Below are 14,544 nucleotides of genomic sequence, written 5' to 3'. Positions count from 1 at the left end.
CGGGACCAGCCAGGGTTGCTGGGTGCAGACTAGGTTGGGCCAGAGCCACGAAAGCCTTTCATGGTGTGGATGAGGTCGTAGAGTGGACCATGGCCTGAGCACACAGCCCCAGGAGGTGGACGAAGGACCCAGGTAGCCTGGGACAGATCTCCACCCAAGATGTGTCTGAACCCACTCTTCACGCTGGTGACCCCTGACCTTCACTGACATTTATCCCCACAGCGGGCCCCGACCTCCCACTGTCTCCAAAGCCAGGTCTGTTTTCGGGTGACCACTGACGACCCTGTGGACTGGGCCAGGCTGCTCAGAGAGGAGCCCGGGCTTCAGGCCCCCGTCTCTGTGGAGGCCAGGCAGGGTTCTCTGGATCTCCCTCATCGAATGTGTCCTCAGGAGCCGGGAGCGACTGGCAGGCTTGGGAGGTAGCGTGGGGGACAGCCGCCTTTGTTCCTGTCCCCGCTCCGGATCTGACCTTGAGACAAGAGACAAGAACAGAGCTTTCCGCTCAAATCCACTGGCGGCAGGCAGCTCTCAACTCGGTGGCCCCAGCATGCAAATGAGGCCAGGGATGTGGCCTCCTTGCTAGGTGTCCTTGTGACTGGCCCTGGCGAGGACCTAACGTCCAGGCTGGTTGGTGGGCCCCCATCTTGACTACCCTCCCCATTCCGAGGCGGGTGCTCCTGTCCCCGCAGGGCAGCCCCGAGACACTCACCTTTAGGTCCTGTGGTGCTACCGGGGCCTGCCCTGGGGATCCTAGAACACCCGACAGACAAACCTGTGCTGCAGAGGGTGGGACAGGTACAGAGACGAGGATTCCAGCGGTCAGATTGGGGGACCTTCCAGGCTGTGTGAAGATCTCATGCCTGCGCCCCACCCCATACATGCATGGGTGCGTGAACGTGTGCGTGTGTGGTGTGTGTGTGTGTGTGTGTGTGTGTGTGTGTGTGTGGTGTGCGCGTGTGTGCGTGTGTGGTGTGTGTGTGTGTGTGTGTGTGTGTGTGTGTGGTGCGTGTGTGTGCACAAGCGCGTGTGTGTGGTGCGTGTGCTATGTGTGTGTGTGCATGTGTGCGCACGTGCTTGTGCGGTGGGTGCGTGTGTGTATGTGTGCGCTCACGCATGTATGTGTGTGTGCATGTGTGTGCACGTGTGTGTGCTTGTGCGGTGCATGTGTGGTGTGCGTGCGGTGCGCGTGTGCGGTGCGTGTGTGTGCACGGGGCTTGGGAACTTGTCACAGAAGGCCACATCTCGAGTTCTTCAGATTCTCCCAGTGTGCGCACAGAGGGGCCTCTTGGAACCGAGGGTCCCACACACCCGCACTAGACCCCGCACATGAAAAACTCAACAGCAAACCCACCGTGTGCACAGTCGGTGTCCCGGCCTACGCCTCCCCAGAAACACTTTCCCCGTGCTGGGGGACAGCTCCCAGAGTTCCGGCTCCCGGAAGTGACCCCAGGGGCCTCAGGGATGTACAGCCAAGGGGGATGGGAACTAGGCAAGGGTCACTTGGAACTGCAGCTGTTTTTCTGACACAGGGTTTCATGTAGCCCAGGCTGGCCCCAAACACCTGACGTAGCTAAGGATGACCTTGAATGTCGGATCCCCCTGCCTCAGCCTCCTGAGTGCTGGGAGGACAGGCGTGCACCATCACAGCTGTCCTACCACTTCTTTGTTTTTTTTTTCTTTTGAGACGAGGTCTCACTCTGCAGCCTAGGCTGGCCTGGAACTCGCGGCAATCCCCCTGCCTCAGCCTCCCGAGTGCTGAGATGCCAGGCGCGGCGCACACCAGCCTTCGGGTCCAATCCGCACAGGGCGGGGCCGCAGAGGGCCCGGCGCAGCGCCCTGGGGTTCCCCTTTCCGATGCGGGTGGCTGGGGCGGGACCCTGGGGATCCGCGGCAGAGTCTGCGCGAGTCTGGCCGGGGCGGGGCCCGGCTGAGGCTTGGAGGGTCCGGGGCGCGGCGGGAGGGGGCGCCCGCGACCCTCCAAGACGCTCCGGCGGGGACAAAGGCGAGGGGAGCCCCCGCGCCCGGGGAGCCCGGGAGAGCGCCTTGCGCAGTGCACGGCCCCGGGCCTCTGTCCCGCGCCACGGCCGCCTCCCGCCGCCTGGTTTCTCGGCGCCCGCGGTCTCCGGCGGGGGCCGCGCGCAGAGGCGGGGCGGCGGGATCTCCAAGCGCGCGGTGCTCCGCCCGCTCGGCGGCGGAGGCGGAGGCGGAGACGGCGGGGCCAGGCGGCGGCTGGAGAGCGAGCGAGCGAGCGAGCGCGGCGGCGGCACCGGGGCCATGGCGCCCGCGCAGCGCCCGCTGCTGCCGCTGCTGCTGCTGCTGCTGCCGCTGCGTGCGCGCAACGAGGACCCGGCTCGCGCCAACGCTGACCGCTACGCAGTCTACTGGAACCGCAGCAACCCCAGGTGAGCGCGGAGGGGGGACCCCCGGGGACCCCAAGAGGCCCCAGCCCTGGGGATTGCAGCGCACGCACCTCCCCCTGAACTTCAGGGGTGCCTAGTATTCCCTCCAGGGCTCCTGGACTTTGGGGGAAACCCTCCGCACCCTCCGACGCTGGAGTTCCTTCGCTGGACTTGCACGGGGGTGGGGGAGACACCCTTGAACCCCTGGCCTCCTGGAGGAGGGAGCACCCTGGAGGGCTGAGGATTTGGTGGAGATCCCTGGGGACCTCCCTTACACCCGGAGAGTCCCCGGACGTGGCTCTTTTGGGAAGGTTCCTAGCGTCCTGTCTGTGGGTCCCCAGATGAACTTGGGGAAGTTGCAACGTCCCCTCTCTATCCCTCCGTTCACTCCAGGGGGGGTGCTCCAATCCCCCAGACACTTCAGAGGGACGGAGGGGACCCCAGACACCAAAGAGGTGGAGGTCAGTTTGAGGGGTGCAACCTAGGCATATCGTTTTCCTCCTTCCTTTTAGCTGCTAGGGAAACTGAGGTGCAGGGGGGGTGCGGGAGGGGGTGCCTCAAGGTCATGGCCAGAGAATTGGAGCTGGGACCGGAGACCCTGGTGGCCGAATGCCCAGCCTGCCACACCCAGCAGAGGCACCCGGTCTTGCCTGTCCAGCGGCACCCAGTGGGTCAGACCCTGCCAGGCACTGGGTAGAGTCGAGGACCCGGCAGAAGCCTCTGTTGCAGGCTGAGTGAGGAAAGTTTGATGGCCACTGACCACATTCCGAACACACAGAACCTTCTGGGTCATTACAGGAGCTCAGAGGTGGGTGCATGCTGGAGGGTTTCCGGGGAGACAGGCATGGGGTGTTTGAGGCTTGGGCGCAGTACAGCGCTGACCGGTGAGGAACTGAGCCGGCTGCATCGGCCAGGATGCCCTCCTGATCCGTGGACGGAAAGTTGCATAAAAGCTGGTCTTTCAGGCAGGCTGTGGGACAAGGGCCACCAGTGTCTCTCCGTGGGGATGGCAGCGCTCTGGCTGTCCCTGCCACCAAGGCAGGGCTGTGGGGTCCGGTCCCCTAGGGCTGAGGGGAGGGACCCCCGGGCCTTGCAGCAACCTGGCAAGACCACCACTTAGTGGGTCCCCCACCCCACCCCCCGCGCCTGCCCGCCCGCTACGCTGGTCACATGTGGGTTTGATTAAGACTCAGTGGCCGCGCAGGGAGCCGGGTGAGCTCTGCGCTTCCTTGGCCTAAGTTTTCTGGTTTTAGCTTGCAGAGTCTCTCTGTCCCCAGCGTGGCCTGTCCTTTGTCTGGGAAAAAACAGAGGATGGAGGGGATATGGGGGTGAAGAGAAGGGGGTCATGGCCGCCCCTGAGGTCCCCACTTGCCACGGGGACACAGGGCTGCGTGCCGGAGCCCTGGCTCGGGAAGCAAAGAGGTGTCCCCCATCAGCACCAGGGTCCGACTCAAGCTGGCCACCTCCTGTTGCTGTGTGTTGGGACAGGCTTTCTGAGAGAATGGCGGGCCAGGAGGATAGCAGGACCAGTCCCTAGAGTGTGTGTGTGTGTGTGTGTGTGTGTGTGTGTGTGTGTGTGTCTGTGTGTGTGTGTGTGTGTGTGTGTGTCTGTGTGTGTGTCTGTGTGTGTGTGTGTGTGTGTCTGTGTGTGTGTGTGAGTGTGTGTGTGTGTGTGTATGTCTGTGTGTGTGTGTGGTGTGTGTGTGTGTGTGTCTGTGTGTGTGTGTGTGTGTGTCTGTGTGTGTGTGTGAGTGTGTGTGTGTGTGTGTATGTCTGTGTGTGTGTGTGTGTGTGTGTGTCTGTGTGTGTCTGTGTGTGTGTGAGTGTGTGTGTGTGTGTGTGTGTGTCTGTGTCTGTGTGTCTGTGTCTGTGTGTCTGTGTGTGTGTGTCTGTGTGTGTGTGTGTCCGTCCTCAGGTCCCTGTCTCTTCCTTGGGTTCCTTCTGTGGGTGACCCTGCCGGCCACCCCACAGTGGGGCCTGAGGACAGATGACGGCCATGCCTTGTCATTGACACAGCACACGGGGGTCTTGGCTGGGTGTTGATGGGTGGTTCATACGGGGACGATTTCGGGCTGGCATCCGAGGGGACGCAGGATCGGGGTGCAGTGTGGGGAGCTGGGCAGTCCAGTCCAGATCGACAGCCCAGCCTGGCAGGCGACGCAGAATAGGGGGCGTGATGTAAAACAGGCAGTGGCTGGGTGCTGGGACCCCGCGCCCGAGAATGGGTCACACACAAAAGACACTGTGAACAGAATGGGGGAGGGGTGGACCTGTCCCAGAGTACCCATGTCCACGTAGGACACACGCCGGTGTGACTGAGGGCACACACACAGACACGCGCACACACGCCAGCCACGCGCCCTGCCACCTGGCCAGCCACACCTGCCCCAAGGCTGGTGACTGTGATGGTTTCCTGACGGCAGTGGTTCCACAGGGAAGCTTGGACACCACAACGGGCCTTGTGGATAGGGCCCCCTCACCCGCCTGCCCAGGCACCCCCCAGAGCCCCATCCAGGTCTGTCTGACCAGCCTACCCAGCTGGACACCCCGTCCTGATCTCTGGGTTCTCTAGACCCGTTCCCGCTGCCTCCCGCTCGCCGGGGCTGACCGGGACATCCCACCCCGGCACGGACCACTCATGCATTCTGTGGCCTAGCTCCGGCTCCTAGCTCATGCCCCTGTGTTCATGGAGTCTGCAGTGGCCTGTGGCTTTGCATGTGGCTGCATGTTCTCATCCACAGCTCCGGGGGTGCCCGGGATGTGCGTCTGCGTAGAGCCGGCTGCCGCAGGGTGTATGTGACACGGCAATCCGAGCTGGGGTGGTTTTGCGTGTGCATGTGTGTGCATGGTTGTGCAGAGGAGCATGTGCATGCGTAGGCTACAGTGGGGGTGCACACACAGATCTGCATGGGCACGCATGTGCGGGTCTGTGTCGGACGGAGTGTGAGCCTCCCGCATGTGTGTGCATGGCTGTGTGGTGTGAGCCGAGGGCTGGTGTGGTGTAGCTCTGCCCTCCCGGGGCCCGGCAGCCTCAGGACCATCCACAGACGTGGCCTTCCCAGGTGCCGCTCTTCCCTGCAGACAGGTCGTGAGGAGCCAAAGCAGGCGTCACATGAGATGACCGCTGCCTCCAGATGTCACCCACTCTGAGACATGGCTGAGCCTGGCCGGGCTCTGGGAGTGGGGCAACCCGGTGTCCCACACCAGGTGACCTCCACGTGGGCAGTGACGCTGCCACCCACCAGGACACCTGGATAGGAAGAGGGTGGTGGCCCGGGCCCGGTTGCTGAGGCCGGCATCTTCTCTGCAGTGGAGTGTGGCCGGGTCCTGGCTCTGGCTCTGCCGGCCTCGTTCAGCCCGAAGGGGACCTGGCCATGTGTTTGTCTTTGTGTTTTGCAAGAGATTGTCCTCTGCCTGGTGGTGGTGGCACACATCTTTAACCCCGGCAGAGGCAGGGGCAGGCGGACGGATCTCTGTGAGTTCGAGTCCAGCCTGGTCTATAGAGTGAGTTCCAGGACAGCCGGGGCTACACAGAGAAACCCTGTCTCGAAAAATTAGAGAGAGAGAGAGAGAGAGAGAGAGAGAGAGAGAGAGAGAGAGAGAGAGAGAGATTGTCCTCCAAGATTGGGGGGCTCAGAGTGGGCAAGGGCCAGAGGATTTGGGGTTCTGAGGACTTGGTGGTTGAATTGAATCTTGAGCGGCAGAATTGTTGACAGCCTGTGTGGACCTAAAGAATGAGAGACGATCGTGGTGCTCAGAGGGAAACTGAGGCCGCTGCCAGGGACAAGTGCCGTTGGTAGTCGATGAGCCAGAACCATCTGCTAACTGGCCATGAAGCCGAGGCAGGGGGATTGCTGTCAGTTCCAGACCAGCTTGACCTACATGAAGCCCTAACTCAAAATAAACAAACAAATAAAAGGTCTGGGGCTGGGCTCAGGGAAAAGTGCTCACTTAGCGTACAGAAAGCCCTGGGTTCCGTCCCGGAACCACACAGACCAGGCACGGTGGCAAAGGCCACCCAAGACTGGAGAAGTGGGAGGGTCAGTTCAGGGTCATCCTCAGCTACAGTGAGTGAGTTAGAGGCTAGCCTGGGCTGCGTGAGGCCCGGGTCCCCCCCGTTTCTTGTCTTGACCCCCAGTCTCTCTAGCAGGCCTCCGGCACCCAGCACCTGTCCGTAAGGGTCTGCAGAGGACCTCATGGGTCCCTGCGTCATGTCCCGCGTGGGCAGGAGACACGGTCTGTAAGACCTCTCCGTGCATCGTCGTGTCTGAAGTGGACAAGTGGCCGTGGTTCCTGCTGGACTTCGGGTCCCCACCCGGGCGCCCAGCAGAGACGGTGGCAGGCTGCTTCGAGGCGTGGACACCAGAGACCGGGCCTCCATGTGAGAGGTCGCGGGGGGCCATTAACCCTTAGTGAGAGCTGTCTCCACCTGCTTGCTTTTTAGGGGTGGGGCCCCCGCCAGCGGTCAAGGGTAGGTGCTGGCTCCTGGCCACCCACCTCCTTGGAACCAGGAATACCAACATGGCGAGGCTGGTGCGGTTTTAGAGCCAGAGAGAAGGAAAGGGGAGGTGGAATACTTCACCGGCATCGGCTGGGCTTGGGGGGCCACGGGTCCTCACTCTCTCCGCCCTGGAACTGTTCCCTGCTGGTCCCAAAGGGCTCCCACCCTTGGCTTTTATGAAATTCACTTGTTCAAACAACAGCGTGGATTGAGCACCACTGTATACAGGGTCCGGGTTGGCCATAGTTACAGAGCAGGGCACAGAAAACAGCTGTGGTTAATGGTGCATGCCAGGGGTGGAAGGCTGACTGAGCATGTGCAAAGGCCCTGTGGTGGAGACCGCACTGTGGAGTGGAGAGACCGAGGGTCCTGTGAGGTGCCAGGGAAAGATGGATGGCGTTGGACCTCCGCATCTGGGGTCTGGGTTATATTCAGAACAGCTGGCTGCGGATTTGGGGAGACCATGAAGCTGGCAGATCTTTGCCGTGATTTACTGAGAACCACCACCCGTAATTCTGTCTGTCAGTCTGTCTGTCTGTGAGCAGTGGGCATGGGCCGGGGGGACAGCTGAATGGGTGAGATGGTTTGCTGTGCACATGCAAAGACCTGAATTCAGATCTCCAGAAGCCACAAGAAAGGCTGGGCGCGTCTCTGTGCCGCTGTAACCCCGGTGCTGTCTGGGGTTCAGGTTCAGTGAGGAACGGGGTGTGTGTGTGCGTGCGTGTGTGCGTGCGTGTGAGTGTGTGTGAGCGTGCATGTGTGTGTGTGTGTGTGCGCCTGTGTGCGTGCATGCATGCATGGGCGTGTGAGTGTGCATGTGAGTGTGCTTGTGAGTGTGTGTGTGCGTGTGTGCTTGTGAGTGCGTGTGAGTGTGCGCGCGCGTGCTTGCGCGTATGTGTATGTGTGGGGGCCATCGTTCTTCTCTGTCCTGTGCATGTGCAGACAGACAAACGGAGCAGTCTGGGGAGATGACTCTGGGGGTGGGGCATGGGGTGGGGCTCCAAGGCCAGAGTGATGGAGAGAGCCACCCTGTGGGTTCTCTTGGAACCCGTCACCCATCACGGGGTGTACGGTGGGACACCTCCCCTGCGCGAGGGAAACTGAGGCTCCAGGGAACTGCCAAACCCATGGCTGAGCCACGCAGGAGGCTCCGCTCAGCCTCGTGCTCGGTGCAGGAGCCGGGGAGCAGCAAGATCAGCCTTCCTGCTGCTGGTCCCGACAGGGTCTTGTGTAGCCCAGGCTATCCTCGGACTCTCCGTGTAGCTGAGGATGACCTTGAACCCTAGGACCCTCAGCCGCCACTGTGCCCTGCAGTGACCCCCTCCGTCGCACGATGCACCGACTCCAATTCCATTCCCCTTTGCAGGGAGCTGGGCCTCAGTTTCCCCGGCTGTACTAGGAGGTGAAGGAGCCTCAGGCAGCCCCTCCCTCCCGCTCCAAGCTACCGGGCTTTTATATGCTAATACAGGTTCTCACAGGGCCCCCTCTGCCCCCCTCGGCCCGCGTTTACATGACAGGGACCCGGGGGACCCTCGGGGAGATCTGAGGGGAGATCTGAGGGTTCCTGCTGCCGTAGCCTGAGGCGGAGATGGAAGGGGAGCCGTGGTCCAACCCCGCAGGCCGACCTCCGTCCTCTACGACGCGGCTGGGTCAGGCCGGTCCCCCCTGGAGGACAGCTGGGGGACAGCGGGGCGACACCAGGGCTGAGGCTGCAGACAGGGCTGGGGCGGGGGGAGTGCGATTGGCCAGGAGCCAGGGAACCTCTGCAGAGAGGGATTGTGCTGTGCTGTCCGTCACCCCGAGTCAGGAGGTGGGAGCAGGAGGGCGCGAGTTCGAGGTCATCCTCGACTACGTGTGGAGTCACCACCCAGGTTACAGGAGATTGTCTCAACAAGTTGCACAGAGAGAGCAAGAAACACCCTGGGGTGGCACAGCGTGGAGGGTTGGCTTCATCCCCAAGTGCCCGAAAGATGGTGCAGCCCTGTGGGAGGTTGAGGAGGGGGTCGGGCGGCCCTTCCTTCCGAGCTCTGTCTCCTTGCGGGGAAACCGAGGCTGAAGTTAGTGTCCGGCAAGGGCGCGTGGGTACGGGGCCGCGTGGGTCCACCCTGGGGCTGACCGCTGACCGGCCCTCCCCCCCACGCCCCCGCAGGTTTCAAGTGGGTGCCGTGGGTGACGGCGGCGGCTACGCAGTGGAGGTGAACATCAACGACTACCTGGACATCTACTGCCCGCACTACGGGGCGCCGCTGCCCCCGGCCGACCGCATGGAGCGGTACATCCTGTACATGGTGAACGGCGAGGGCCACGCTTCCTGCGACCACCGGCAGCGAGGCTTCAAGCGCTGGGAATGCAACCGGCCCGCGGCGCCCGGGGGGCCCCTCAAGTTCTCAGAGAAGTTCCAACTCTTCACCCCCTTCTCCCTGGGCTTCGAGTTCCGGCCCGGCCACGAGTACTACTACATCTGTGAGTAGCCAAGGCTAGCCCCGTCGGCAAATGGGGAAACTGAGGCAGGCAGAACCTTCCCAACTTCTGTCCAACCCCGTGTCCCACAGCCCTGGGGGGAGGAGGAGGAGGAGGAGGAGGAGGAGATGGAGAGATCTCCACTTCTGAGTTGTCCCCCCCCCCCCCCCCCCCGGAGGCCCATCAGGGAGCAGGGCCTCCACCGAGTTCCCCGGGGATGCAGAGGATGGGGTGCCACCCCCCAGCCTTCCCGCTGTGTCAAATTAAACGACTGCAGACCCCATTTCCTCTTCCTCCTCCTTTAAATCAAGGGAGAAGCGGGTGGGGATGGGCAGAAGCTGCTCACAGTGAAATCCCGGGATACGAGGGGAAAGATGACGTTTTTCTTTTCGAAATGGGAATCCTGGAAAGGTGACGAGCGTAACGATTCCTTCCATCTCCGCGTGGTTAGTTTTTACCGGTCCCAGCATGGGGGACAGGCGCCGCGGTGGTGTCCCCACACCAGCGGTGAGTCCACTGAGCTCCAGGTCTCCCCAGTCTGCAGCTCCTAGCCCAGCTGCCGCCGAGGAGCCACCTTCACGTAGCCCAGGCTAGCCTCAAATTCCGTAGATATCCGAGGAGGACCTTGAAGTCTGTCTCTCAGCTCCACCTCCGCCAGGACGGCAGAGTGCACACCCAGATGTCTTAGTTGTTTATGTATTTGTGCGTGCGCATGTTAACACAAGTGCCCAGGCCCGCGGCCTCCTCCACATGCTCTGGATCCGAACGCGGGTCCCAGTGATTGCTCAGTGATCTCTATACCCACTGAGGCTCCTCAGCCCTTACTTTGTTTTATTTTTATTTTATTTAAAAATGTCACCCTAGGTTGGAGGTTGTTCTGCACGCCTTTCATCCCAGCACTCGGGAGGTAGAGGCAGGGGGTTTTCTATGAGTTTCAAGCTGTCTTAGACTAAGAGAGTCCCAGGACAGCCAGGGCTGCGTAAAGAGAACCTGTCTCAAATCAGTAAGTGAATAAATAAATAAAATCTCACCTTGTCACTGGCCTGAGACACAACTCAGCCTTTGGAGTCAGACTTGGATAGAGGAAACATGGAAGACTCCGGGAAACCTAGGGTATTGTCTCTGGGGTTTGACACATGGTTAGGAGTTTTATGGGTTGGGTCAGCAGTGTGGAGAGGGGAGCATGGAGCCCCCAGAAGGATGGCCTCTCTTCCAGCTGCCACGCCTCCCAACCTCGTGGACCGGCCTTGCCTGCGACTGAAGGTCTACGTGCGTCCAACCAGTGAGTGTCTCCAGGGGCGTGGGAAGGACCCAGTTCTCACCCTGCCCTTGGCCCCATGAGTGATCCAGAGAACGGGGGTGGGGGGTGGGGGGTGGGGGGGTGGGGGGGGTGGAGTCCCGTCCCAGCACACACACACACACACACACACACACACACACACACACACACACACACACGCACACACACACACACACACGCACGCACACACACACACACGCACACACACACACACACGCACACACACACACGCACACACACACGTGTACACACACACACACGCACACACACACACGTGTACGCACACACACGCACACACGCACGCACACACGCACGCGCACACACACCCGCCCCGGGGCCTGGGACCTTTGAGAGTGCCCAGCCCGACGTGGCCTGGCTGACGGCTGTCGCCTGTGTCCCCACAGATGAGACCCTGTACGAGGCCCCGGAGCCCATCTTCACCAGTAACAGCTCCTGCAGCGGCCTCGGTGGCTGCCACCTCTTCCTCACCACGGTCCCTGTGCTGTGGACCCTGCTGGGCTCCTAGAGTCCGGACCGAGGACACCGGCCGCACACGGGCCCCTCGACCTTGGCCCTCGGACCCGCCGCGGCCACCTTCGAGACAAAGTCCTTGCTGCTTCTCTTTCATGGTGCTGTCCCGCTGGAGGAGACCGTCGTCCACTCGCCCACTCGCCCGGGAGGCGACCCCGGGACCTGATGCCCGAGGAGGAGACCCAGGCTGAGCCCCTTTCTCCACGGTCGCCAGCGAGCTCCGGGCCTCCCAGCGTTGTTCAGTTCGGTCAGAAAGACGTGAGGGTTTTCTGTTAATTTAATTTATTCCCTGACGTTGCTGGTGACGCTGGGACAGGCCGGTGGCGTGAGTGGGGCAGAGGATCTCCAGCCGCCCGGACGGAGCCCACCGCGGACTTGCCTGACTCGGCAGGGTGCACGGTGCCAGCCCCCCACTCACTGGGGTCCCGGGGGCCTGGGGCCCCCTCCTCTCGCCCCCCCCTCCAGCCGCTGTCCTGCCCCGGCTCCCTCCGCATCTGAGAAGGCCCTTCAGCCCTGCGGTCCACCCGGCCACCCGGGCCCCTCACCAGGCACAGCCGTCTCCAGGGCCAGGAAGACGTTTTATTTCTGTAAATAGAAGCCAGCAAATGTGTACTGTGATTTATTTTAATGTATTCTTGAGGACAGAATGGAAGTTCTTTTTAAAAAAATTTTTTTTCCAGACCTTCGATTCGAGGGGACTTTTATTTGGGGGGGGGGGAGTGGGGTGGACTTTTTAGGATAGAAACAACACTTCGCAATAAACTCATTTTTTTGTCCGTTGGAGCCCTCCCCCCTCGATCATGTGACCTAGTAATGTTTGTAAGAAAAAAAAAAAGCCAAAAAAAAAAAAAAAAAAAAATGGACGGGACTGAAAAGGAAGGGAGCTACCTACCAAAAATACAGAAAGAGCGAAGGCCGAGAGAAGCTGGCCACACAACACGTTTCTACGGATTTCGGATTTCTACCCACCTTTCCTCACTCTGTGTTTTATATATATTCTATATAAATATATATTGTGGATGGCCGCCGTGGCGAGGGGTGGCTGGGGGGCTTTTGTAGGGGCGGGGGGACGGGTGGCCCGCCCCCTCATCACAATCAGCTTTGAAGTCTGTATTTTTTTATAATAAAATGGACAAACTGTAAGGTGTGGGTGTCCGTCTGTCGGGTGTCCGTCTGTCGGGGGGCGGGTCAGAATTGGGCAGTTGGGAGGGTTCTGGGGAGCCCCTTGCTGGGGGCAGCCCCCACTGCTTCCTGTCTGATCTCAGGGTGCTGGGGGGTCTGCAGGTAGGAGGCCGGCTTCGTAGGGATCACCCCATCCTCTGACAAAAGCCTGGCCTGAAGGCGCATGCCTGTCACCGCAGCATGGCGGCCGAGAGGTGGAGGCAGCAGCCTTGGTGTACGCAGACAAAAGACTGCCTCTCCACACAATGAGAGGCTCGCCAGACACCGAGATGGCCCTCTGACCTTTACACGTGCACCCCCACACACACATCAGATCCCTTCTGAGTCATCTCCATCGCCAGGCTACATGTCTGTGACTCAGTTTCCCCATGTGACTCAAGTGTGTGAGGGCTGTGGTGACGTTCATCTCTGTCTCTTTGCGGGAAGGGAGGCCTGGGGTTCCCCAGCTGAGCCCCGCTTGGGGTTGCCGACAGGCGTGGGGGTCACCCGTGAGAGGTGACCCCATGGGGTCTGGGACCCCAGCAGCGGCCCCCTCGCCTGCCTGTCACCCGCAGCGACCGCGTTCGGGCACAATTAGCCAAGAGGCAACGCTCCGAGCCCATTAATTCAGCCGCTCCGGGCCCGGGAACGGGAGCTGCTTCCTAATGAGGCCGGTGGACCGTACAAAGGGCCTTGTGTGCACGCCGGCCCTGCCCAGTGGAAGGCGGGCCGACCGGCAGACGCTGCCTTGGGGAGGCCCGGCTGCACCGGGGATGAGCCGGAGCCCAGAGAGACACCCCCACCTGGACACCCAGACCAGGGTGCTGCCAGCCCCAGGGACCCTGACACTCCCAAGGTCACAAGTAGGGAGATGACGCCCTCTACAAGCCAGGGTTTGGTGGCCAGCACTCGGGAGGTAGAGGCAGGTGGATCTCTGAGGTCAAGGCCAGCCTGGGCTACAGCGTGAGCCACTGTAGAGTGGAGGAGAAAAGAGCGAGGGCCCCAGAGACGGCTCGGTGGGTAAGCCTGCTTGCCGCACGCGAGGACCCAAGTTCAAGCCCCAGAATCCATGGAAAAAGCCAGTTGAGGCCATGCAAGTTTACAGCCCCGGACAGGGACAGGGACACAGGATCCAAGCGATGCAGATGAACCCTAGGGCCGGCCCCTCGGCCTGCTATCCAGCCTGGGGCAGGTGCTGGTGCCTCTGAGGCCGGGACTCAGCAGACCAATGCCAGACTCCCCTGAGCTGCGGCCTGGGGCCCGCCCCCACCCCGGGCACCCCACCCAGGCCGAGCCCTGCAGTCCAGAGCTGAGGTGGCATCGGTATGCTCGTCCTGTGTCTGCGTCTTTTCCACCCGAAGCTTCCGGAGAGAAGCAATCTCTCTCCCGCAGCCCTTTACTGCTGCCTCGGTAGCCACCGTGGGCAGGGGGTGGTGGCGTGGGGGACAGCCAGGCTTGAGGTCCCCAGGGACCCTGATGATGCCTCCGGTCCCTCAGTTCTCAATAGAAAGCAACATCCACTTCCTCCCAGCCCCCCAAGAGAAAGCCATGCCTGCCTTTCTTTCTTCCTTTTTTCTTTCTTTCTTTCCTTTTTTTTTTTTTTAAGACAAGGTCACACGTAGCCCAGGCTGCCCTTGCTGTGTAGCCCAGGATGACCTTGAACTCCGGATCCTCCTGCCTCCATCTCCCAAGTGCTGGGATGGCAGGTGTGTGCCACACCCAGCATGGTTGTTTTGTTTTTATGCAGGTAATTCTCCTTTGTCTAGATCTTTCTTTCCATCTTTGGACCCTCTGCCCCGCGGGTGAGGATCCAGGACTGTCTTCATCCCTGTCTGTCTCTGCCACCCAGAATGCACTGGGTACACAGTGGGCAGGCACTCGGTCAATGTCCGTTTACCGACTGAATAAATGTTGTATATATCTATGCAGATAAAGCTACATGCTTGTCAAACACAAAGTGCCCTGGGGCGGCCGACACAGAGGATGGTCAGTTTGGGGTTAGCCTTGGCTACGGAGCAAGGGGAACCCATTTAAAAAAAAAAAAGACCTTTGTATGTTAAAACGAATAAATGGCAAATGTCTCTCACGTCAAGGTCGGAGGCCTCTTGGTATGCACTAAGTGAGACCAGCTGTGTGCAGACATCACTAGGTGCCGCCTCCATCTTGACACCTGGCGGGACCTTCCCTTGCCC

The 14,544-nt window shown here is 60.9% G+C and overlaps 1 protein-coding gene across 1 annotated transcript; it reads left to right on the top strand.

Moving 5' to 3' along the window:
• Positions 1-1,987: 1,987 nt before the first annotated feature.
• Efna2 (ephrin A2) lies at positions 1,988-12,291 on the top strand. Its single transcript, XM_006978197.4, has 4 exons — positions 1,988-2,402; positions 9,050-9,363; positions 10,577-10,642; positions 11,065-12,291. Exons 1-4 carry the CDS (start codon positions 2,275-2,277, stop codon positions 11,184-11,186), a joined length of 630 nt encoding a protein of 209 aa, XP_006978259.3. The 5' UTR covers positions 1,988-2,274; the 3' UTR covers positions 11,187-12,291.
• The last annotated feature ends 2,253 nt before the right edge of the window (positions 12,292-14,544 follow it).

This window comes from Peromyscus maniculatus, chromosome 22, assembly GCF_049852395.1.
Source record: "Peromyscus maniculatus bairdii isolate BWxNUB_F1_BW_parent chromosome 22, HU_Pman_BW_mat_3.1, whole genome shotgun sequence".
Lineage (NCBI taxonomy): Eukaryota > Metazoa > Chordata > Mammalia > Rodentia > Cricetidae > Peromyscus > Peromyscus maniculatus.
Note: the sequence above shows the minus strand (reverse complement) of the source record. Positions and strands in the feature narration are given on the sequence as shown.

Bases quoted from the DNA above. Each gene is read 5' to 3' on its own strand.
- Efna2 (XM_006978197.4), top strand. From the start codon at position 2,275: ATGGCGCCCGCGCAGCGCCCGCTGCTGCCGCTGCTGCTGCTGCTGCTG. The intron at 9,364-10,576 runs GTGAGTAGCCAA...CCTCTCTTCCAG, and splicing joins CCACGAGTACTACTACATCT to CTGCCACGCCTCCCAACCTC. The intron at 10,643-11,064 runs GTGAGTGTCTCC...GTGTCCCCACAG, and splicing joins GGTCTACGTGCGTCCAACCA to ATGAGACCCTGTACGAGGCC.